The sequence below is a fragment of the Hippichthys cyanospilos genome, chromosome 6 (assembly GCF_059441005.1).
Source record: "Hippichthys cyanospilos isolate Australia breed blue-spotted pipefish chromosome 6, RoL_Hcya_1.0, whole genome shotgun sequence".
Classification (NCBI taxonomy): Eukaryota; Metazoa; Chordata; class Actinopteri; order Syngnathiformes; family Syngnathidae; genus Hippichthys; species Hippichthys cyanospilos.
This window is the reverse complement of record NC_142374.1, coordinates 23,601,643-23,627,319: the sequence shown is the minus strand read 5'-3', so window position 1 is coordinate 23,627,319 and position 25,677 is coordinate 23,601,643. Positions and strand designations below refer to the sequence as shown.

Sequence of the window (25,677 nt, the reverse complement as noted above, 5' to 3'; positions counted from 1 at the left end):
TGCCAGTCGTGTTTTGTTTGTTTCACAGTGGAAATTAATTACCGGTATATTTAATTTCTAAATCACTGATTGGGCAACAAGTCATCAATATTGCAATTTATCAGTGACATTTAGCTATATCTTACTAATGTAAACATTTCCAGTACGCCTGTTTCATTTCATAAAAAAAAAATCCCCAAATCCGCTCGTGCTTCAAACTATTCATAATGTGCTTCAATTGTCAACTCACTAGCCTACTCATGGTTTCCGGAAAACCAGCCAATCAATTTTCCAGATTTTTTGTGGGTCAAACGCTAGTCAACCAATAGTACGCGTTTTGACTTCCCACGTGGTTGTTGTTTTTCTTTTCGGGAACGACGTCATGTACTGTGGAAATCAAGCGTCAACTCGGACACATTGCGCCATGTCGCCACATTTACTCGGTTGCAGTTGGTTGGCGGCTAAAGAAAAGGATTTTCAAGGTTGCCGCTCACCTTGAAACGACGATATAAAAGCTGTGGTATGATTTGCGTTTCTAATTTTGCTCGCTATGCGTTTGCTAGCTTGCTAGCTTGTGGCAATGTCAATTTCGCCAGTCACTTTTTCCATGTTTTCATTGTGCATTTGTTTTGAGTTCTATCCCTCGTTAAATGTATTACGTTGTTTGGTATTTTTTGTTTATATATAATCTATATTTGTGTTAATGTTTAGGATAATGAGCCCTCCATTGTCATGTTCTTTATTTTCCCCTCATTTTTGTGTTGATCATCACCAGGTTCATGGAAAAGAGGCGTGTAGAGTTAAAGTTCCTTTGGATGGACTGAACTCTCGGCACATATCAGGATGAGTCATAAATGGTGTCTCAGTGCCTGGCCTGAACTAAACAGAACGTTTTCCATGTGGCACCCTTGCCAATCTACATGCTCACCATTTCCCTTCTCAGGTATCTTGCACTGTTCACTCCATGTCCAGCATCCTCGTTGCGGGAAGGCGATCCCCCTCAGCCACAAGCACGTCCTTCACCAGCGGCTTCGGGCTCAGAAAGCACGATTCTGCAGGGCTAACCAAGTGGTGAGGCAGAAGCTCGGGCTCCACACCAGCGGCCTGCGTTTAAATACTTCTGCGTCGCGTTGGTCTGCAAGTCTCAGCCAGCACATGTCCCGAGTAAAGAACACCTTGGACACAGTTTCCAAAGCTGTGACGCAAACTGAGCTCCTCTCCAAGTTTTCCCGGCTCAGATCAAACAATGCTGGAAAAAATGTGCCGCCGACTACTGAATCGAAAATTGTGGAAATTACACCGGTTTCTCCAGCTGCTCCCAAGCATCCAGTGAGTATGTCACCTACCCCGACGTCTGCGGCGACACTGGATACGAGCGCCACGGCTCCCTCGCCTCCGCGGCCTCGTAACACCTTGCAAGCGAGCGCCACTGCTGCTGTTGTACCTGCGCGGGAAGTAAAGGAGAAAAAACTGAGGCGTGTCGCCTCAACCATCAAGTCAGAGGAGCCTCAAAATTCATCTGGCGAAAACAAGGGTTTGTCTTCCAAACAAGCCCCTGCGATTTTTCACCCCAGCAAATTTTCAGTAAACCTGGATGAAACTTACAACTATCTTGCCCACCACATCAATTCCTATTTTGGCAGCACGACGCAGAAGAAAGAAATTGAAAACCATGTTGATGAATCATCTAAAACCTCCTCTCATGCTCTACAAACAAGTGACCCCGTTCCTCCCGCATCTCCCAAGAAAGGTTTAAGTCACTATCTGTCCTACTCCGCTCCCACTGTGCAAGCTTTTGTAGGCAGCTACATCGCCCCATTGGTTCCCAAATTCAGGACCGGGGAGACAAAAATTGCCACAAATGAAGTCACGAAGCCGCAGGATGCGCCGGTTAAGCAGGTGGAGAAGGCCGTCAGTACAGAGCAGAAAGCAGCAGAAGAGAAGGCCAAGAAACTTCTGATCCAAAGGGAAAAGGTATGCTTGGATACAAAGTGGTGCAGCAAAGGTCATTTGTAGGTTTAGCTTCCCATATAAAATCAACCTTCAGTCTCATAAAGTACTTACGTTCGCCATAAATTCCAATTCATTCTGATGGAACGTTACCAACTTTAATAGGTACAAAATATTGCTTCTGTTGTCATATACCAATCACAACAGGATCACACCAACTGTCTTAACACAGTCCAACAGCTCTACATGTCCAAACACATTTGTGATGTGAATTCTAGGAGTCCATTTATTTTTAGACTAGGCTGTAAGTTCCTTGATATATCCTTTGTGATATGAAGTCAGCCTGTGTTTATCTGAAGTGTGCTTACGTGACTTGTCACCTAGTAGTAACAGTAATAATGCTTTGCTTACAGAAAAATAATAATTAAAAAAAACAACAACAACACAGAAATGCCCATGCTGGAACAAATTTATTTATTTGCTTTTTCAAGATCATCGCCAGAGTGAGCGTGGACAATCGAACCCGGGCTTTGGTCCAGGCGCTCCACAGGGCCACCGACGTAAGGGTCTACGTCAGCAGGGTTGAGGACCTCAGTTACCACCTGCTGGAGTTTCCCGAGACGTGTGGGGTTGCCGTCAAGGTCAGTCCGATGATGTTTTCGTAGCCATAACAATAGTTACATCTGCACAATTTGATTGTGCTTCCAAATTGTCAAGTGAGTCAGCACATTGTATATGAGTCAGCATATTGAATGCTTCTCTGTGTTCATCAGGAGAAAGTAATCCCCTGCCTGCTGCGTCTGCAACAGGCCAGTGACCCCGGGCTGAGGGAAGCGGTCCGAGAAGCTCTTACACTGGTGGGATATCATAAGCCTGTGAAAGGCCGCGGTATCCGCATTCTCTCCATAGATGGGGGAGGCTTAAGGTATGACTCATGTAGTCTTTTACATGAATAAAATATGATTTTTTTGACTAGTGTTATGTTCCTTTTTTTTTCTTGGCCAGAAGTTCTGATATATGAACTTGGGTTATTTCATGACGGCTTCTTTTTAAATTCCGCGATGCTCTCATGAAGCGTGTAAGAAATATCCAAACGGGCCAAACATATTGTGTATAAAATACAACAAAGTATATGGTGGCCAACAGGTATCAAACTCAAGGACTGGGGGCCAGATGCAGCCCATCAATTCATTTTATGTGGACCGTAAAAGCAAATCGTTTTTGTCAACTTCAATGACGCTTACTAAAATCTTGACCAAGATTTTAAAACATCATGTGTAATACATACATACTCTAATAGGCAAGATATTTTTTTTTTTACCCTCTTTACAGTCAGTTGAACAATAACTGTACAAACTTTTATTGTTGGGTTCTGAGTTCAAAGTCCATCAATTTCTTTTGTATGTGTATTATGTATTTTTTATGTGTGTATTTGTAACTACTAATAGTTTTTCAGACTGTACCAGCAGAAAAGCTTGTCCGGTGTCACACATTTTGTTCATTTGCTGTCTTTATGATTTAAATGACTTGTTATGTCTGCGTCTTTACAGGGGACTTCTCGCCCTTCAGACTTTGCGCAAGTTGGAGGACTTGACCGGCAAACCAATCCACAAACTTTTTGATTATATTTGCGGTGTCAGCACAGGTGAGTTATGCATTATTGTACTGTTGTAGCACAGATTACGTTAGCCAGCTGCTAAATCCTTCTGAGACCCTGCCTATTCATTTGGCAGCAAGATAGCAGTTAATTGCATGCCGTCCGAATATGTCCTCTGATTAGCACACTAGGACTTAGTTGAGGTATCTCGAATAAAGCAGAATTAGAAACCAAAAACATCAGTCCACAACAGTGGAACCAAAAAGAATAGACTGGGTCTCCGGAGGGTCTAATGCTTTTGCAGATGCTTGTGAAAATGATTCCTTGTCATAGAATGAGAGGTATAAAAATGTCCACATGGGGGCGCTGCGGCCTGTCACACTTTCAGCTTCTGCGTTATTCTTCAGCATCTTGAAGCACTCAATTTATCCTCCAGATTGGCCTTTAATCAGCAACACAAGCTTGCACAAGCTCCAAATATCCATCTGGCACACAGCTGCTCTCTTTTTGATCAAACACAATTTTTAATCATGTCCCCTCTCGACACTTTCGGTACTGTTATGCTTCCATAGATCATCAGTGGGGAAAATAATTGTTCTGACCTCCTTTTTACATCGTAGGCGCAATCCTGGGGTTCATGCTGGGTGTTTTCCAGCTCCCGCCAAGCGAGTGCGACGATCTTTACCGCAAGTTGGGCTCGGACGTTTTCAAGCAGAACGTGATTGTCGGCACTGTGAAGATGGGCTGGAGTCACGCTTTCTACGACAGCGAAGCCTGGGAGAACATGCTCAAGTTAGTATTGATGCAAGTGTTGACGGTAGAAAAAGTTATAAGGCTGAGGAACCTCTAAATTCAAATGCTTTGTGAGGTTGAACATTTCTAAAGAAATTTTGATGTGTAAACCGCTATCCTCGGTGACACACTTTTTTTTAACTTTGCCAGTATGGTTGTCGTGGCAACCGCTGACCCTGGAACACATTATTTTTTATGAGCAATTTGTATCCAGAGCTTGGAAATTCCACTGAATTATGTAATAGCCATAGAAACTTTGATTTGCAGTTCATAATAAAGTCACAAAGAATGAACTCAACTATTTCTTTTGACAGAGAGAAAATGGGCTCACATCTACTTGTGGAAACTTCAAGAAACTCGGAATGTCCCAAAGTGAGTTCTCTCATTTATAGATGGTTGAAACGTCTTTCCAATTCATATAAAACTGGTAGACTAGCATTAATTCCGTCTCACTAAGCATTAACAAAAGAAGGAGCCAATAACACTTAAATATCACTAATATTTAATATTACAAAGCATTTAATTGCCCCCCCCTAGGCTAGTTGTTCTCAACATTTTTTTCAATAATGTACCGCCAGTGAAAATGTTGCTGAAAACTGTGCCTCGCATATCTGAATTATTAAACTATGGTATTACATATGTAGTGGTATCTAAGCAACTCCAGAAGATACCTCAAAAAACAGTCGGGTTAAAAATAACCCAATTTTGGGTCAAACCAGGGACAGACCCAATATTTGGGTCAATTTGACATAACTTTATGGGTCAAAAAAGGGGTAGTGTTGCCAATGACAACCTCAAAAACTACCAAGAAAATTGGGTCAAAATGACCTAAAAATTGGGCGCATCCTTTTATTACTCATTATTAGAGCTATATATGACCCAATAGTATCTGTTGGAGATCAACTTGTTTGCTGGAAAACTGTCACTAATAACAGGATACATATGTATAAAACAAAGCAAAATATCACTAAAGTGCATTTTGCTATAAGTCACTTCATGTTACAGTTCATTTGCTCTTAAGTCAAAAAGAAAATTATATGGTTCCTCTTACTGCAATACAAAGCATTCAATTAGATATGCTGATACATACAGAATCTCTCTTAACTCATTCACTACCAGCACAATTATTTTTTTTTTTTTACTTATGTAGCTGTCCAGTTAAAATTGATGTCTGCAGTCGTCAAAGGCAGTGAATGAGTTCAAATCCCACGTACCCCATCCGTATCTAACAAAATAAAAACATACTACGATTTACATATGAGTCACTATATAACAATTTAGCAATACGTTGCTTCATGCTCCAATTAATTAGCTCTTGATTTGCAAAGAAACGTAAATGTCACCTGTAACGCCATTACAAATTAGATTAGATTTGCTGATAGCTGCAGAAACTTTGATAAAATCTCATGTACCCCCCGAAGTGCTTTCACGTACCTCCAGGGGTACATACCCACCCCATCTAACAACGACTGGCTGAGGCTGACCCTGGCCACTGTTAAAATTTACCGAACACACCTCCAACGACTTCATCGGACCATCACACAAGATTTCAAGTTTGATGGCATATTATTCATCTCCTCCTAGGTGGCAGCAGTGAGCGCGATCGTGAACCGAGGCACGCCTCTCAAGGCTTACGTGTTCAGGAACTACAACCTGCTGCCGGGCGTACGTTCCCACTACCAGGGCGGCTGTCAGCACCATCTCTGGCAGGCCATCCGTGCCACATCGGCGGCCCCCGGCTATTTCCAGGAGTTCCCTTTGGGGGGTGATCTCCATCAGGTCAGTCTGACAAGACTATTCATGCTGTGCTATATAAATAAATAAATAAATAAAATAGAGATTGATAGATGCAACAAATCGCTTCGCCACCAGCGCAGGAGGGAGGGACTTCATTTCCTAGCTGTCATTTTTTTGTTTTCCTTTTACTGGGGGGAGTGAGGCATAGATGCACTTAAATCCATTTCCATGAACAGCTATGCATTAGCCATAACTAACCCTCCCATGCCACCATTTAACTGATCAATACCTAATGCCACGCCACGCCTTTACCCTCCTAACAAATGCTTAGTCAGAAATGTTAAAACTGCATGAGTAAGATGTTAGTAATGTGCGTTGACGCTCTTGAAAAAAAAAGATATAAAATTTATCCGCATTTTGCGTTCAACTCATGTATTCTCTTTATTGTTTTCTTTTTTTGACGGTGTCACAAGTGTCAACATCACCTTGGGTTGACTTTCGCTGCACAGATGTTTCGTACACACAAATAAAGTGTGTGAGCGGATCAAAGGCAACATCCCAGCAACGCTTTTAATTGCAAAACTGTGTGTTGTGGCCCTGGATTGGGGGTGAATGAAAGAGAATGGTTGATGACAGCGCACCTATTTTGAAGATCCCCCCCTTCGCCCCTGCTGTGTTGCAGGTCGCATATATTAGCTGAGTTTTCCACATCACACCTGATCAATTGAGTGCATTTTTTCAGGGCCAATACCGATTATTAGTAGTAGATATTTGGAGCTGAGGTTCATTTGCGGCTAAGGGAAGATGTTTACCATAAATTTCCGATTATTAGCCACTACTTTTTTCTCAAGCTTTGAACCCTTTGTCTGATAGTCCAGTGCAGTTTATCTGCAGTTTTTTTTTTTTTACTAGCCACCAGCAGGCAGTCTCCCAGTAAAACAAAGGGAGAGAGAGATGCATTTGATTTTGATTTTGAATTCCTATTTTAGTCAGCACCAGGGGGCCCTCTCTACTCCACTTGAACAAAAACATACACTGTAAGTATAATGGACACTGGAAATCACCCTTTAGTGTGTCTGTGGGTGTGAATGGTTGTCCGTCTTTGTCTATGTATTCATTCTTAGCCGTTGTGATTACACTTCCATTTTGAAAAAAAATGCACTCCACTCTCCCTCCAAACCACTTACTGTCAACTTTAAATGCCAGAGCCCTAAAGTCTTGTTTGGACCAAAGCGCAGTTTGATTCCCTGCTGGTACCTGCACTGGAGGTTTTCCTAGTTTGTGTGGAACAACAAGATGCGCTAGTTACAGCTTTAAGGCAACATTTGACATGCTCTCCGCCTTAAGCACGATCCCTCCCTCTTCCCGAACTCTCCACCAGAGGCAGGAACACAGTGGATCAACAGCTTTTGCTTTTTGCTCTCTGTGAGGAATTCTGAACATGACCTGGACCGATATCGTCAAGTCAGAAAGTACTTCTCGGGACACTTGATATTGCCCTCACATCATCTCCGCTAGGCTAGTCTTATGTTGTAAGAATGAAACCTGCATGCCAAAATCTATTTTCAATGGAGAGCTTGTGAAGGAAACTTTGCTACGTTACAGACCTTGCTCTTCAGACTTTGTATAGAATCAAGGATCAAATTTGAGTTAACGCGCTTAATAACAGGAACAGTACATTTTCCTTGTCGGATTAAGAGCAAATGAATTGGAACACAAGATCAACTTATTTTTCAATTGTGTTGTAATGATTCTTTTGCTCAATGTGGGATACCTTTATTTCAGATAAATTATTAGTCACCAAATCAACCGTTTTTGTAATCCGACAAGCCTAAAGGACATGAAGTGAAGTTTTGGTCACATATTAGTCAAACTGGCAGGAATTTGTGCCACTGAAATGTGAGCACGGCATGCCGTCTGTGTGATGTCAGGATCCCATCTGACAAGAGAGTCATCTCACTGTTTTCCACCCACGCCCACTGAGTTGTCCACTTAATTCAAGAGCCAAACAATTCCCCTTTTGTTTGCTCCAAAACGGTTGCCATGCCATGTGCCCAAAGACTGCTGGTATTTGTCAAGCTCATAGAAACGTGGAGAGACATACCAATATTTTTTTTTTCATAGATGACACTGATCCCAGTTATCGTGGTCATCAAGGAGGTCAGTAACTTAAATATGGAGCAGATTCATTTTCAGCGACAGTAAATCAGTGCTTATCAAATTGGTATACTTGAAGGCACTTCAAGGGGTGCGTTGAGATTTCAACAGGGTTTCAACAGGCATCAGCAAATCTAATTTAATGTTATAGAAACTGTGCTTTTTTATTTTCAAATTAAGGGCAAATTATGTGGAACATGAAGTAACTTATCACTGAATGGTGTTATAGGGACTCCTTTGCAAAATGTTGCGTTTTCATTTTGTCACATTTATATGGATCTGCATATTCAGTTGCGATGCGGATTTCCTTCAGTATAAAACAGAAATAAAGCTGGTTACATTAAAACAGAATAAAACATGGTCAAAGATTCCACTTGAAATGGAGTTCCAAAGATTAGTAAATCAAATAAATACGTTTAAGTCTTTTTTGGGCTAAAAAAAAAAAATCTAAAATATGAACAAAAACAACAACAAAAACTAATTGTTAACTTTATTGTCTTGAAGCCTTTTAATGCAGCTTAGAAAAAATAGTTCCTTGAATTATTGGCGAGCATGTTTTTGAAATGGCACCGGCACCGATAAATTTTAGTTGGTCAATCCCTTGTGAATTGTGACTGATTGATGATGTGACCTGTTTTGTATTTGTGAATCCATTTGTTCCAAAGTTTTACGATTTAAAAATCCAGAATTTATAGCTATTTTTGCAGAGTTGAAGCTCTGTTTTGTTATCTCTGCCTCACACTTGCTGCGTAGCCACTGTGCGTTAAAGCGCGCGTTCCACATGAAACCATTCAGCATTACCCTAGCACTAAATGACACGCTCTTCCATGACTTCAGACGTTTCCCAATGAACGTTAGGGCCCGTATAGAATGACGAGGAGGACCCCGTTGCCATGGTATCTCCTCAAGCAACGGAGGTGGACTTGTGCGGTTTTGTATCCACCTCCGCCATCCTTATTAACGGCAGGAATGGGATTGTTGGACCACCACCAACGTTAGTGAGCTCCCCAGAGAACCGACCGAGCGGCGTGCTCCGCAGGAAGTCTGAGAAGTGTTGTGAATCACATCAGCGTTCCCTTTAATGAAGGCCGTATAGATCAGGAGGCACAGGCACTAAAGTCAAGGCCGCTCTTAAGAGAAGTTGCCAAAGAAAAAACACAAAATCTTTTGATGGTGCAAGAAGCGTGGATTTCGGAAAGTGACAGAGGGGATACTCATGGGGCTGAATGTACTTTCTTAACCGTGCTCGTTCTTCTGGCGCTGAAGCCTGCTGCCAGCACGACCATTGATTATACTGGGGAGCACGATTTTGGATGACTTAGCTGTTTTTAAGTTTTTTTCTGTGTGTTTTTTCCTCAATTTTTTATAGCTATAAGAACCTCTCTCTCATAATGATGTTTGGACGCATCAGGAGTTTGGCAACAATGTGAAAATTCGGGCAAAACACAATTGTAAATTCTTCATATTTTCCTGTGTTCATATACGTGAGGTAGGTTTGTTGCGCATTGAATTTGTTTCCGATTTGCCACATTGTTTGAACATTAGGGCGGCTCGGTGGCGCAGTGAATAGCACGTCCGCCTCACTGTTCAAAGGTCCCGATTCAAATCCACCTGACTCCGGCCTTCCTGTGAGGAGTTTGCATGTTCTCCCCGAGCCCGCGTGGGTTCTCCCCGGGCACTCCGGCTTCCCTCCACACTCCAAAAACATGCATGGCAGATGAATTGGACATACTAAATTGTCCTTAGGTGTGATTGAGCGCGTGATTGGTCGTTCGTCTCTGTGCGCCCTGCGATTGGCTGGCAACCAGTTCAGGGTGTCCCCCGCCTACTGCCCGAAGCCAGCAGAGATAGGCGCCAGCAAGCCTGCGACCCCTGTGGGGATAAGCGACTATAGAAAATGGATGGATGGGTGGATGGATGGGTGTTCAAATTACTTATCTAATTAATTAAAAATGACTCGAGGGCTCGTTTGACCTCTAACTAGACTCGGAAACTAGACTCAGACCAGGCGCGTCCCTTACCAGCTCAAACTGAACTCAATCACTGCCCGTCTTCCCGCTTTTATGCTATTGATAGAGCAGCCTGTCAACTGCAGCGAATGCGTTACAAGACGCCATGCTTCGCCTAACCCCATGTGACAAAATGGAATCACAGAATGCCTTGTATCGCCAGATGTCCTTGGAAAGTGCGCACCTGTCAGCGACAGCTCTTTAAAGAGGGAGTTGCGCCTGCAAAATGGCGAGCAGCTTAATGATTTCCTGCCAATGTCAACTGTTGATCCTCCAGAGGATTAGCATTCTGCCATATTCGCCTTCGCCCTTGAGGGGCCGATCGCTGGCTCATAAACCAGATCATCATAGAGCAAATTTTCATCTAATTAGCCCTTCTTCACCTAAGGGAATGCGTTTCGCTTCAACTGATTGACAATTGAGGTCTTCAAAGTAATTTCTCCAACATACACGTTGCGGAGTAAGACTTGCAGGAAGGACGACGTCAGCTAGCTCGACTAAACAAAAGGCAAATTCGCACCGACTCATCTTCCATTAGCGTTTGTGAGCTTATCTCCGCGGTGCCACTCGAAGGTGCCCTGCAGGGGGGTTGTCTGATCTCAACGGTAAAGGGGCACTATCGCGGAGATCAGCAAAAGTCATTTCACGGCCGAGCGTACGTCATTAGCTACAAGAGCAAACTTTATTCTCTTCCTTAAGGCGGGTGCGTTTTGCAATCGCTCTGCCGCGTGAACCTACATGAAGGCGTCAGTGTCTGGTGAGGAACCCAGCCGGATAGAGAACATCAGCTCCTGATTAAATGCGAATCGGAGCTCGTCGCTCACTCGGTCCTAAGAACGAAGGGTTTCATCTTGGAAAAACATTTGATACAAATCACCATACACGGCGGCGATACGATTCCTAGAGTAAAAGTAAAAAGAAAAATCTTTGCAATAATATGTGTAACAGTTCTTCGGGTGTCACTTCAAAGCAGATATTTTCAGTCAACCTATTATAAAGGCCGACTTACCCGACTTGGTCAACTTCCCCCCCATCCCTAATGATTTCAGCAGCAAATTCCATGGTGTGTTAAGTCGAGAGCTTGCGCAAAGAACGTATTTTAGTGAAGAACCTTTCTGGGTCCATTTTCTCCTAAAATTATATTATCAAAACTGAATATTTAGACCAGTAGAAGCACACAGAACAATTCCATTTGGTACAGCCCCTTTTTTTATATTAAAATGGGGTTTTGTTACCACCCTAAACACTCGGTCTTGCACTGGCACTGGCATAGTGCAATTGAGCAAAGGATGAACTCGCTAACAGGGTTCAAGATTTTACACCTTTGCCCAGCTCCTCAGTCAAATATTTGCTCTCTAAATTTCCTTCTCGGGGATGAATAAACTAAAAGTATATGATAAATGAGCGGAGCTTTTGACATGCATTTGGCACGGTATTCAAATCACAGCTGCAGTCATTACAAATTGCCTTTGGCCATGTTGTCAAAGCTGAACCGGGGCGCTGATTTAAAAGCAGGCTGTGCCAACCCGAGTCTCCCTCATCGGCCAAGGGTGCATTCACGGGTCTCGAATACATGATTACGCCTGTCGAGTCGGTCATTCAATTCAGCAAATTATGCTGGAAGCAGAAAATCACTTTCATTATTAAAATCAGTGTTGCTGATGCCAAATAGAGCGTTTCGCGTTTTGCCAGGAAAGTAACTCATCAGCTCATTGGACGACACACGCTGCCATCCAAATTGAATAAAGGCCACCCCTGTTAGCGGGAAGGATGACAATATTGTCAGTGTTGGAAGTGCCGCTTCAGAGTGGCAGTCAATCCGGGTCAAAGGTCTTCGCGGCAGATTATACCATTACGCTGAACAGTTCTCCTCCTTTCCTTTTGGATCTCGCGGGGCCCGAAAGGTCATCGCGAGGTTCAATTGAGCCCCCCGCCCCGATTGACAAAAGAGGCGGGACTCATCTGCGTTGAGGGGGACCCATGCCTCGGGCAAGGAAAACATTTGAGATTTACTGTCCGCGCTTGATTTTCCCACACGACCACACATGTGCAAACCGGTATTGCCGCAATGAATCACATGGCTTCCACAGCCACTCAGATTGAACCGCGATATGAAAGTGCGCACATCCGCTTTGATTAGATTTAGTCAAACTAGATTCCCTTGAGGTGTTATGTACATATTAGTTGACTTCACACCACTAAACATCACTTTGATTTCCACCGTCTGTTGGGTCATCTCCTGGGCAATTTCACTCTAATTTCCCCGCTGCAGGCAAAGGAGATGAAGCTGAAGACGCACTTGCATATTAATACCTATGAATGCAAGGTGTGACTCTATGGTTTATTCAGAGAAGTATTTCCTGGGGCTAGAGCAATGTAGTATGTGATGAACGAGGAGCATCATCATTACACGGGCCCGATCTACAACACTGCAGCAGTCAATTTGAGACTCACAATGAAAACGCAGGCCGTGTCACACTGGTAAACAATGTGAAAATCAATATATAGATAAATAAATAAACCCTGTTGAATTGCATTTTTATGCTGATCAACTTGGGTGGCACGGTGGAAAACTGGTTCGCATGTCTGCCTCACAGTTCAGAGGTCCCGGGTTCAATTCTTGCTTGAATACAGAAAATGTAAGAAACAATGAAGGTAATTTTAAAGACAGACAACATGGCAATTTTACATAAAGCTGCAAGAAATTGTCAACAGCCAGTTCTACTGTGGACGTTTATAGCCACCTTTAGAGTAGAGTAGAATAGAATAGAATACCGTATTTTCCGCACTATAAGGCGCACCTAAAAGCCTTAAGTTTTTTGAAAAAGCTGATGGTGCGCCTTATAATCAGGTGCGCCTTATATATGGATCAATATTGAGATTGGGATTCGTAGATGGGGAATGAACTGATAATGGTGGGGAATGAACTGATAAAGTAAGCTACAGTTGAACAAGGTTGCTCGTATTGACTTTGAGTTATTATGCTATTGAGAGTTTAGAGTTATCATGGTATTACTTTGAATTTATGATTGAAAAAGTTTGAAAATTTGTCATTAATTGAGGGTGCGCCTTATAATCCGGTGCGCCTTATATATAGAAAAAGTTTTAAAATATGTCATTAATTGAGGGTGCGCCTTATAATCCGGTGCGCCTTATAGTGCGGCAAATACGGTACCTTTATTGTCATTGTATAGCTGGTGTACAACAAAATTGTGATTGATGCATATTAAATGAATACAGTATGACCAATACATTGAATGAATATTATAGAATAAAAAGCCTGTATTGCTCTTCTGACCACCAAGTACTCAGGCCATTTGTGGCTGTTTACACCCCCCCCTCCCCCCCTTTCAGAAATGTGAATCTATGCGACATCTGCTCCGAGAGACCAAAATTCCCATTCCTATTGTATTGAACAGCAATAAGACGAGCACGAACTTGCGACGAAGAAGGCGCTCTTCCACCCCCTCCGGCTTCCCTCCCCAGACACTGGCAAAGGCCCCGCCATTCCCACCCCCAGCCACCTTGGCCTCTTTAATGAGGACTGGCCCCCGTTCGTTTGATCCGGCTGCCAAGCCGGCAGCCCTGCAGCTTCATGCCTATTCATCAATCGCCGTCGTCTCTCCAGTTTCACCCCCCATAGCCTTAGGTAGACTATGGATTCAAAGCAAAAGCACTCCCGGGCGCTTGTTCGATTTCAGAACAGGGCTGACAGGAACTGCGAGCGCAGGGGGGGAAAAAATAAAAGAAAAACAATATCGTTGTGCGCTTTGTCATTTTGCGAACGGCTCTGGAGCCGCATTGATCTTTTTGTTTGCTCGGACGGTCCTCGAAAATGTAATCCATTGACTCCCAAAAATCCGTGACTCACTGAAATATCATCGATCACGTTTTTTTTTTTTTTTTTCTTTTTGTGTCCACAGGATGGAGGTTTGCTCATCAACAACCCAACGGCGCTGGCTATCCATGAGTGCAAGTGCCTGTGGCCCAACACGCCATTGGAGTGCGTCGTTTCGGTCGGCACGGGCCGCTTGGAAACGACGAGCAAGAACAATAGCGGCACCTACACCAGCCTCAAAACTAAAATTAACAACGTCATCAGCAGCGCCACAGACACCGAGGGTAAGACGCGCTTCGGATGCGTTGACGCAACGGTGAACGGTAAACTGCAAGGAAAGTTTCGCCAACCTCCGCTGCTAACATGCGCTGTTTGCGTTTTTTTTTTTTAAACTAACGTACTTGCAGCTGAAAAATGACTTTTTGAAATATTTTTTTTTTGCAGTCTGCTTTACCAAAAAGTTGGAAAACTGTCAAATTACGAATTTGGCCAAAATCTCATTTTGTCTCCTTGTGAGACATCTCGTCTGATGGGATTTGTATCTCATCCCGTCGCTAATATGTACTAGCCTGCATGCCTGTCAGGTCTGGTGAATCTTAAAAAGATGGTGTCCAGACTTTGTTTCCGGTGGGCCCCTTGCCTTGACGTCCCTTTTTTCCTTATCATATCTGTACAAAGAGCCCCCCCTCTATGCCCAAATTTGGCTCCGCCCCCCCCCCTGTCATCTGACCTAAATGTTCCAACTCCATACTTGCTCCTCGTATATTTGGGATTAAGCGCGTTCCCCATCTTGGCGTTGGTTTGTGAAAACAGCGGATTAAGATTCGCTTGTGGCGGTGCTGACAAGCCTGCCACTTTGCGTTTGTGTATCAGCGGCGCGCCACTTGTCGCTTTGGACTCGAGCTAATAGTGTTTGGATGAAAACGAGGCCCGCAGGACGATGTGCCTGGGTCGAAATGTCACACTTGCACACCCCGAAAAGGACTGAGTTATAAGTGTCAATTTCAGTGACAAGCTGAAGTGTGTTGAAATGAGGGATGACCAAATATTTGGGCTGATAATCGTTTCCGATATTTGGCGTTTTGACAAGGAATGTTTGATATCCTCTTAACCCTTGTACAGTATTTTGTCTAATCCTTCTCGAAACCATTTCAGATAAAAAAGAACTAATTCTTAATCACCACACTACCAGGAGTGTGCCATCTCTTTGTGAAAATACTGCAAGAATGATGTGGAAGAAAATGACCCAAAAAAGGTCAAAAATACCACACGGGTTCAATTGGATGTGCTGATACCTGCAGAAACCCTGTTAAAATCTCACACTCTGAAGTGCGTTTACATACCCCCATTTGAGAGTCACGATCTAAAGGAAGGGGTACTTAAGGGCCACAAATTTATTTTCCCAATGAGGGAAAGCATTGAAAAAGACACAAGGGCGCTGAAATTTCACCCAGATGGTGAAGTTCAACATGGCACGACCACTTAGTTATCACACCATCACACTGTGCGCCAGCTCCTGGCGAAAATACTGCGAGGATGATATGGAAGAAAATGTTGCTTCATGTTCCAATTAATTTACTCTCAATTTGAAAAGAAAACTGAACTGTTCCTGCCATGGCATTCAATTAGTTTTGCTGATACCTTCAGAAATCTTCTTGAAACACCCTCAAGCACCTCATTTGGGAAGCACCGTTCTAATGGATTCTACGTTTGCCTTTCCAGAAGTCCACGCCATGCTGGACAGCTTCCTGCCCGCCGATACGTACTTCCGCTTCAACCCGTACGTGAGCGAGGACGTCTCCATCGACGACAACCGGCAGGAGAAGCTGGCGCTGCTGCAGGCCGAGGGCTTGCGCTACCTGGAGAGGAACGAGGAGAAGCTGCGCAAGGCGGCCCGCATCCTCACCAGGGAGAAGCGCTCCGTGCAGAAGTTGTCAGAATGGGTCAGAACCAGGGCCGACATGTATAACTCTTTGTCCTTCAACCCCTTGAAGATTTAGCCTCAGCAAGACAAGAAAAGAAAAAAAAACCTTTACCTCACACATGGAGACTTCCTTTCCTTCTTGGTTGCTCGGAACCAGAATCTGATGTTTTGTTTGTGACGTCCTCGGGTAAGAGTGCAGCATCCCCCGCATGTCTAGCTGTCTTGAATTGATGGTTTATTTTTGTCCTCCTTGGTGCTTTTAAACTTGGATGGCGCCAAATCAAACAAATGGGAACTTTTAAGGACTTCCAGGATTTTAACTTGTGAGCACTTTTTTTTAGTAGATATTGTCTGCCTCATTTAGAGAGTTGCCGTTTTTAACTCATCCACTGCCATTGACGACTATACACGTCAACCATGTCTGCACGATCTTCCCAAACGTGCGTGTTGTGATTTGGGCTTAATTGTGATGCATGTCGTGATTCTTCCATTTTAAATGAACTGGCAGTGAATGAGTTAAGGAGCAATCTGATTTTAAGTTGGCGCACACAAATACTGATTTTTGGAGGCATCATGGGAGTTTTAACTTTGTGGAGATTTTAACCATGTTACAATGTTGACTTTTCAACCTGAACTCCCCAAAAATGATATTTCCCTTCACTGATGAATTCCTAAGGATTCCTTGCTTAATCTGGATAGTCATGAACCACTTGGTAAGTTTTTCTTACTCCACTAGATGGCGCACTTGGTTAAAAAATATAGGCATAGTGCAAATTTCCTTGGCATCTTTAAACAAACTGGTTCACGAGGCTTCATTTTTTTTTATAAGAGTGGGTGGAGTCAATGTGTAGCCCCACCCACATTGAGCCACGTCTCCATCCGCATTCCTGCATGGTTAGTAATGGAAAAACGAAGCCTCATGAAGCACTTGTGTATATTTTGTGGGCTCTTGGGTTTAAAAACATTTATTTAATTTCTATTGCATCTTTAAACCAACAGTGTCATCTACAGTAGTAAAAAAATATCGAAATGCTTCATTTTCCCATCACTATACATGTCATGGTTTGTTGGGTTGTGGGTTTATTTTGAGGGGTTCTGTTTCTGTTTACGTTTATAGTTCCGGTTTCTGCCCCTGTCGCGTCTGCCTGCGTTAGTTTTGATTTAGTCCACCTGTCTGTTACCTGCGCCTCGTGTCCTCCAATCTGCTCCCTTTGCCTGTTGTCCCTGCCCAGCTGCCATGTGTTAGTTTGATTAGTTTGTGAATGTATTTAAGCCTAGTGTCTGTTACAGCCCGTGTCGGATCATTGTCTCTGTCACGTCATGTCATATTGTCTCTATCGTATTGTTGTTTCGTAGTCCCGTCTTGCCCCGAGTCACTCAGCTCCGTGTTTTCCTGCCAGCCTGTCCATAGTGTTTTGCTTTCTGTTTTGCCAGCCTGCCTGCGCCCTTAGTTCGAGTTTTTTGCCGTCCTGTTTTTCTCGCTTTTGTTCCCGTTCGTTTATAAATAAATGGATTTAATCAACCCCCTGTCCCGACGCTCCCCTGCTTTTGGGTCCTCCTCCTCTGCAACCATACCGGCCTCCTCAACCGCCGTACTCCCCCGTGACAATACATGACAGTTGTTCATTGTAGTACCAAGACTGGCCCGCGGGAGGCAGCATGGTGCATTAGGGCATCCAAACTGCCCTAATCCACAAAGAAGACGAGACCTCACGAAAGGGGACAATCGGCATCAAGTTCCACCCCCTTATCGGTATTTGTAACACTGTTAGAAAATGTAAAAAAAAAAAAAAAAAAAAAAGTTAAAAATGTAAATGTAAAATGAGAAACCACTTAATTTAAGCAATTAATGCAAGCAATGTTAAGTGCAGCTAGTGGGCAGTCAATGAAAGTCAATGAAAATAGACCACTAATGACGTCAGCCCATGTATCATAACATTTCAAGCTGTAGCAACTGAAAACATTTAAGTGCACATACAAGCAGCTGTATAAATAGCCGCAGTGGACCTCACAAATGTTACTTGTTTGTTTTTGTTTTGTTTTTTAGCCAGTCATCTGTTTTAGCATTTCATGTTTTTTCCTTCATGCACATCCATTTTGAGTGTCCTGACTCAGGCAGGTACTGTATCATTGATGAGACAGTGAATCCTCAAGGACCAGCGCTGAGATGGATACACAGGTACTTATGCACAACAACAAAATTCCACAGTTTCTCTGTAAAGACAATTCCAGCGTCTTTATGTATGTAATTAAATCTCATCATCGCAGCATTCTGCTTCCTTAATTACGCCGTTCCCAAACGCCGATGTTAGTTGCGCAGCACCTTATCTGGATGGAGATGTTTATCAGCGGTAAGTGTTTTTTCTACTTGATGCATAATGACTTGTGGATGATATTATGGCTGAAAAAACATGTCTACAGCGTCCTCCCAAAAGTGAGTCGTGGTCTGGGCTTAATTGTGATGCATGTCGTGATTCTTCCTAATTCAAATGAGGGAAAAAAGTAACAGCTTCGCAAATTGTTAAAGCCCGCCATCTTTATTAAGATCTCATAATGTTTTGTTTTTTAATTATATATATATATATATATATATATATATATATATATATATATATATATATATATATATATATATATATATATATATATATATATATATATATATATATATATATATATATATATATATATATAGGGCCGAGTTTGAGGCTTCAAATTAAAAAAAAAAAAATAAATGTGAATGTAAATATAAAAGGAACAAACATAAAATAGCTTCATAAAACGACAAAAAATGCATTTGAAAATTAGGACAAGTAATAAAACCACATCTTATTCATTATTATTCACAAGCAAAAGTCAAAATTTTAATAGGAGCTAAACCTACATCTCTTCTTTACTGTGCACATGACGATAAACACTTCTTTTGTCACCATCTCATGGGGCGGCCATTTTGCCACCTGCCATAGAGTAAAAAATGACCACAGTTTCTCAGGACTCAGATTACAAATTACAGCTCGGATTCTGAACGTCACATGACCTAATTTAGAAAACAAGTGATCTGAGATTAGCCATTTCCTGTGCCTTTTAGCAAATGTGATATTATTTTCAGTCGCCAGCAAGTGGCAAAATGGCCACCACCCACGCGGCTAAAAGCGTGTGGATTTTGCTTCTTATTTCATATTCCGCAAATGTAATTGTTAATCAGAATACGCCTTGAGATTCATGGAATATCATAGAACGTTTTATTGGTCAGAAAATGTCTTGTTGCCCTCCCCTGTAAGCACACCTGTTTGGTTAGTGATTCAACAAAAACGCAAAAAAAAAAAAGCGAATCTTTGAAATGGGAATCTATAAAACCCAACCAAATTCTTTTAAATGTATAACTCAAATGTGGATGCTCCATTCTGATGCTTCTTCTATCTTCAGCGAGTAAAACGTGTGTGTTGTGACTATGTGTTTGCCCCCGTGCGTGTTAACATGGTTTACAACCAATAACGGCTGCTCCCACTCAATAGAAAAAAAGAAAACATCCTAATGTAATTACACAGCAGCCTGGAAGAGGAAATGCGTCCACTTCGGATGTAAAGCGGCCATCTAACCCATGAACTGGCTTCTTTTCCCCCGGCTGGAATGGCATCAACTTAATTTGATTTTTCATTTGCACCTTGGGTACAAAATGCAGCATCCATGCGCCTGGATTGTGCTGCCTCATTTTGTTGTTATCGTAAGCCACTGCTTCTCAATTACACCTCGAGTTGGAGCAAATAAAGGCAGCTCATTAGCATTTAATTAGTTTTGCAACAAGCCACTGATACCAAGGGAAGATTTAATATTTGTTTCATTTTTAAAAGGAGTGAGGCACTTCATAACGGATAGTGTCCTTAAATAGCTTCTTTTTCTTTTGTCTGTGCTACCAACCAATCGCGGCTCGGATTGCAAACGTCATTATCAAACTTGAAAAACAGATGGGGTGAAACACCTGATGCTGCATTTGAGGACGGTATGAAAATTGTGTCTCCAACTTCGATTTATGATAATTTTTTACAAGCAATCAAAGGACCTATTTATGTTCTTCCTTTGCTACAGTGCTGTTTGGTTATCACGGATTCACTTTATTGCTAATTTTCATTTATGACTATAATGTTTTCAGGTTTACATCACTATTTCCCTTACAATTTTGCTTCCTTTTAAATCAAACCAATCAAAAAATAGTAATTTTATATGTTAAAAAAAGTGACTATACTGCATTGATTTTCATTTATTTACCTTGCTATTTTGTTTTGATTATTTTCCTTTATGTTTTTATGTTTGTTTGTTTTTTAACAAAAGAAACAAAGTAAACTTGAAAAAAGAGAACAAAAGATGTGTTTCAGTTCAATCGCTACATCACGGATTTTGATTACTGTGGGGGAACGTAGCCCCCGCGATAAACGAGGGAGCACTGAATTGCACAGTTGAATCAGCATCAAGAAATAAGATTCGCTGCATAGGCTATAGAAAATAGAAAGTGAACTTATACTGTGATTTTTTTTTGTGGATTAAAAAAAAGCAAACGATGCATTAAAGAATATATCTGGCCATCTTTTCGTTTTTCACGTTTAACAAGAATTTTGTAGTATAACGTTTAAGTGAATTGTCGCAGTCTGTTGACGTAAAACGGTCGCGTTTTGTGATTAATCTAGTCTATAATAACTAGTTCTTGAATGTTTTTGTCAAGCAAAGTGCTGTATGTATATATACAGACGAAAAGGCACTCAAATGATGAAACAATTCTTTTAATTGCCTTGCATTAAATCCTCCGCTTCATTCTGAGCCATTAACGTGCATTAAAAAGACAACATTTTGCTTTTTAAATTTTCATTATTTTTAATCCTCAAAAGTCACCCAGCTGTTGTCCATCTGCGATACTTTTTGCCTTTACAAAAAAAAAAAAAAAAAAAAAAAGCATCCCGACACCAGCAGCGCGCGCTCCGGAGAGCAAGCTGCGCGCCCCCGCGAGTTTCTGTGAGTAATGTGTGTGCAAGTGGGAGAGCCTGAAGAGAGAGAGAGAGAGGAATCGGCGTAAAGACAAGTGCAGGCGGCGAGCGGGACTCCATCCGGAGACGAGGTGGAGGAGAAAGCATCGCGAACGGTGGACACTCCCACGCGTGGACCGGTGAAAGCAAGGTAAGCACTCTCGCATCATGCGTCCCGGTTATATTCTCTAAAAACAAATAAACACGTGCAAGGATTTCGCTGCCAAGAGTTTTGTTGCACGAGGGAGGCAGGCGGCGAAATTGCTACAGCCACCAAATCAACTGAAACATCCTTACGTGCATGTGTGGACGTAAACGCATTTTTATTTGAAAGCCGAATTAGCAAATAGCTTCCAGGTGATTCGCAGCGTTCTGCATTGTTTACATTGTGCGCTGTCATGAGAATCGAATGCACGGACAGAAAAATAATCATGTTGGGTTTGGTTTGGGATTGTGCATGATGTTCCTAATTTTTTGCCACCCCCCCAAAAACAAAAATATGAATATAGTACGACCACAGTTCATCCCGGACTATTGTGCTGTTTAAGATCATCAGGTGTGTCACGTGAGACACGCCCTAAAATGTTTCTACATTTACTGCAATACAGAATGTGTTTTTATTCATTTATACCAGAAATTTATAGCATTTAGACAAATAATGTTCTGCCACTAGATGGCAGAATGTGCAATTAACGTGAATTTACAGTCAGTTCACAAAATAAAATAAAAACAAAATATACAGTACTGTACTCATGTTTCAAGAAACCTGAGACAAGATTATCACTTTATTTACTAGTATTATAAATAAAGTATTTGTAAATAGTGCTGGTTTACTAATATTGGGTATTTGGATAAAAAAAATACATATATTTTTGCTCGGTTCAATAGTAATTCTGAATTCAGAAGACAATAAAATACGTTTTTACTTTACAATATACGTATTTATAGATTATCAACCTTTATTTAACTTAAATTTAGACCATTTTACGCTCTGGAAACATCAGTGACAGTTCACACAATTATCTTGCCATTTGATTTATGATTTATGAGTGATCAGTAGGAATGGCAACTGTGTCCGTTGTCATTTTTGTTTACTAAGCTGCTTTAGAAAAATCAATGGTCAGCGAGGCTGCTCAAAGCTGCTAGTCGCTAAAATCAGTGGCGCTTCTTATCGTTGGCAACCAGCCTCATTCAATAAAATATCAATATAATAATGTCTTTCCTAAGCAACTTTAACTAACATTTAATTAACATAAACATCTCCCCACTTGTTTAATGAAAGCAACTGACGTCAAAACCATATTAGCGATTTTTGCTGGCTAATACGACACATGGGAGTAAGCCCGCTTTGTTTAAAAGTGATCAATAGGAACGGTAACCCTGTCTGTTGAGTCATTTCCAGCCATTAAACAGCCTTTGAAAAGTCACTTGCTAATTTTGCTATCATTTAATACTGCTCGACGCTGCTAGCGGTGTTAGCCGCTAACGTTAGATCTACCTTTAATTGCTGGCTATCATGCTTGGTAGCACAATTGACAAGTTGCTAGCATGCCTGTTTCTCAGTTCTGTTGCGCTTGAATCCTCTTTTGCTTGCTCGAAGAATCGCTGATGGAAATTTGTAGTGGTATCTCTTGGCATAATTTCTTCTTATACTCCACAAGATGGACTGTGTAACGTTTATTTTAGTTGTGACTCGTCTGCATTCATTTCACACAAAATGAAAGCAAGGGTTTTGCAAAGGCGTGACTATAACGTTATTTAGCAATGCGTTGCTTCATCTTCCAGTTAATGTGCTCTTGATTTGAAAATCAATGTGTACTGTTTCTCGCACTACATTAGAAAGAATTCAATTGATATGAACTCACAGAAACCTGTCAAAATATGTCAGTTTTATGAATCTTGCGCGTTTATGATATCAAATTTGTCGACGCGCAGTATCACTCGTATCTGTATGATATCTTGTGTTATCGTTAAAATGACTCCAAGTAAAGAGTGTGTTTAGCGCATATAGTCATCCATTGACGGTTGACACTTGTTTTTTTGGCCCATTGTCGGCGAAAAAGCCGCACACACAAACCTCTAAGCTGCTTTTCTCGTCCGCATTTTTAATTCCCCCCTCATGTTCATATCAGCGCTCGTGACAAGCGCTTGTTTGCGCCTAGCGCTCCATTTGTTTGCTTCTCAATCTGATGAAAGGCCCTCGCCATCACCGCCACCCCCCCTTTTTCCTCTCCCCTCTTGAGGTTCACCAACAACACCCCGTTCCGTGTGTTCCCTCTCGCAAAACACCCCCCCCCCCCCAACCCCCCCGCCCGCCCGCCCCCCTTCATCCCTCTGTCTGGTTAAAGCTTCAGTCAAAGGGGGTCTCTCACTATCATACACCCCCTTCCTCCTCCTCCTTTACATCCTTTCTCCCAGTTTCTACTCCATGTTCCCGCTCATCCCCAGACACTTTCACACACACACACACACACACACACACACACACACACACACACACACACACACACACACACACACACACACTGCACACTTTCGCTCCTTGCTCAAATAGACACATTAATGCCAATGCTAATGACCCCCCTGGCTTCATTGTTCCTCTTGCTCCCTCAAACGCACTGACACACTTTCTAGTAATGTTTATGCACCCCGAGCAGACTACTGTTAATCTGCGTAAGACGATAACGGTATCCTCACTACTATTGGGGCCCTTATGTCCAGATAAATGTAAAAACTGGCAGTGACACACTTGCCTGCTTGCGTTTCTCTCTTCCGTAATCGCGGGAAGTAACAAAGACTAAAATCTTCGTTTACTGTACTTCAACAGGCACAAAAAGTCGATATTCTGAAAACGGTTTAAAAATAACCCAGTCACGGGTCAAAAAAGGGTCAGATCTAATATTTGGCTCAATTTGACACAACTTTCAAGTTTTGACTTATGTTTCGTCCTCGTTTGGTGGAAATTAAAGTAACCCAGAAGTTGGTTCAAATTGAGCCTAAGATTGGGCTGGTCCTTTTTGACACAATATTGGGTTAGTCAAAAAAAAAAGAAGAAACTACTGGGTTAAAAACAACTCAATAATAGGGGAAAAAAGACCAACAGTGGGGTTAAAATAACCAAATTATGGGTCAGTAAAGTACTGTCAATATTCAGGACAATTTGACCCAACTTTCTGTATAAAACAACACAATTATTTTGGCTGTGTCGCACAAATTGACCTAGTTTAGCAGTTGTATCAAATTGATGTCTAATTTTTCAGCAGTAAAATGTATCATGTCATTTGATCGCTCCACTATTTTTCAAATACAATGAATACTTTTTAAAAGAACATTTTCCACTAAATAAGTTCCCTTTTAGTGTAATGAATGAATTATTGATGTAAACAAATCAAAACAGAATATTTGTTATTTAGATTCTTCAAATTAGCTTTGCGTGTATCGCTGTTTTCTTTGTCAGATTTATGATGTGGATGATGCTTTATGACCTGAAATGACTTTTGCGCCACAGTTGCCCATCTTCAAGAGTTGATGTCTTGAATTTTCTTGTCATCTTTGAGTATCGAGGTTTGTTTTTTTTAACTTTTGGCTAGTGGTGTGCTAACAGTTAGCATGTCCCTATGGTATTTTGCATCAAGGCTAAAATATGCGGATGTTTTATCTGAACAATGTGTTTTCTTTCTTAGTTTTATCTTTACGTTGATAGTAATGTTCAACTAAGAGCGTAAATAGATAGCTTGAAGCCTCTTTTTGCCAAAATCCCAGAAGCCTTGTTACGTTTAGGTAAAGGAGACGGAAATAGAAAGCGGTCTGTAATTGTATCACCGCGATCCCTGACATGATATGGAAAACCAGGACAAGATAGTGGCCTACATCAAGCTGCCCTTTTAACTTTCACCCGCTGCAGCTGCAATTGGCACCGGGCGGTGGAGCGGGGGAGGATTTGCATAACCCAGGGATTATCACCGCACACGTTGGGGGTTATTGTGGAAGCACCAGTCGCTCACCCCGCTGGTTTAAAAACAGTGCCTGAGGGGGCTATGGGAAAAGCTTGGGTGTTGGAAAGAAAATGCCACCGATTTGGGCCCGTGGGTTGGCGAAGGCACGCAGACTGTCATCAAGGCCACGTCTGTGGCACGGTGACCACAGACAAAGTGTCTCAAAGAGACACTGACGTGCTCTGTGTCACTGGCGGTGACGTGAAAGGCATCGTCGCTCAGAGGAAGCGGTATGCGACCCGGAGGCTTGTTATGCGCTCGTCTGTTTGACCGAGAACTCCTTTTGATTTGTCAAAATGGCCTTTGCGTAAACAATATGGTGAATTATTCAGCTGAGTCTTAGCATCTGGATTCCTCACGTGTTTAATGTCAGGTTCTTTGAAAAAAAGACATTGTTCGTAGTTAGCAAAATGTAATATATATATATATATATATATATATATATATATATATATATATATATATATATGTATATGTATATGTACATACCGTATTTTCCGCACTATAAGGCACACCCAAAAGCCTCAATTTTTTTAAAAAGCTGATGGTGCGCCTTATAATCGGGTGCGCCTTATATATGGATCAATATTGATATTGTGATTCGTAGATGGGGAATGAACTCATAAAGTAAGCTTTACCTGTTTCTTTTGTGTGTTTACACTTGAACAAGGTAGCTCATATTGA

At 41.9% G+C, this 25,677-nt stretch overlaps 2 protein-coding genes across 8 annotated transcripts in view; both read left to right on the top strand.

Annotated features, from left to right (window-relative positions):
- The first annotated feature begins 354 nt into the window (after positions 1-354).
- On the top strand, positions 355-17,505 carry LOC148422877 (calcium-independent phospholipase A2-gamma-like). 2 transcript variants are annotated; one of them, XM_088417959.1, is made up of 10 exons: positions 355-499; positions 923-1,953; positions 2,421-2,570; positions 2,703-2,854; positions 3,480-3,574; positions 4,147-4,318; positions 4,633-4,690; positions 5,903-6,097; positions 14,145-14,343; positions 15,782-17,505. In XM_088417959.1, exons 2-10 carry the CDS (start codon positions 1,135-1,137, stop codon positions 16,057-16,059), a joined length of 2,118 nt encoding a protein of 705 aa, XP_088274085.1. In that variant the 5' UTR covers positions 355-499; positions 923-1,134; the 3' UTR covers positions 16,060-17,505. The 2 variants fall into 2 exon arrangements, with proteins under 2 accessions (XP_088274085.1, XP_088274084.1); XM_088417958.1 differs by having other exon boundaries at positions 755-1,953.
- Positions 17,506-20,948: 3,443 nt separating this feature from the next.
- nrcamb (neuronal cell adhesion molecule b) overlaps positions 20,949-25,677 on the top strand; it is a 77,257-nt gene continuing 72,528 nt past the window's right edge. For 3 of the 6 annotated variants that reach the window (XM_088416612.1, XM_088416613.1, XM_088416611.1), the window contains exon 1: positions 20,949-21,149. The gene's annotated coding sequence lies outside the window, so the exon portion shown is untranslated. The remainder of the gene's footprint in view (positions 21,150-25,677) is intronic. The other 3 variants (XM_088416610.1, XM_088416609.1, XM_088416614.1) reach the window with 2 other exon arrangements.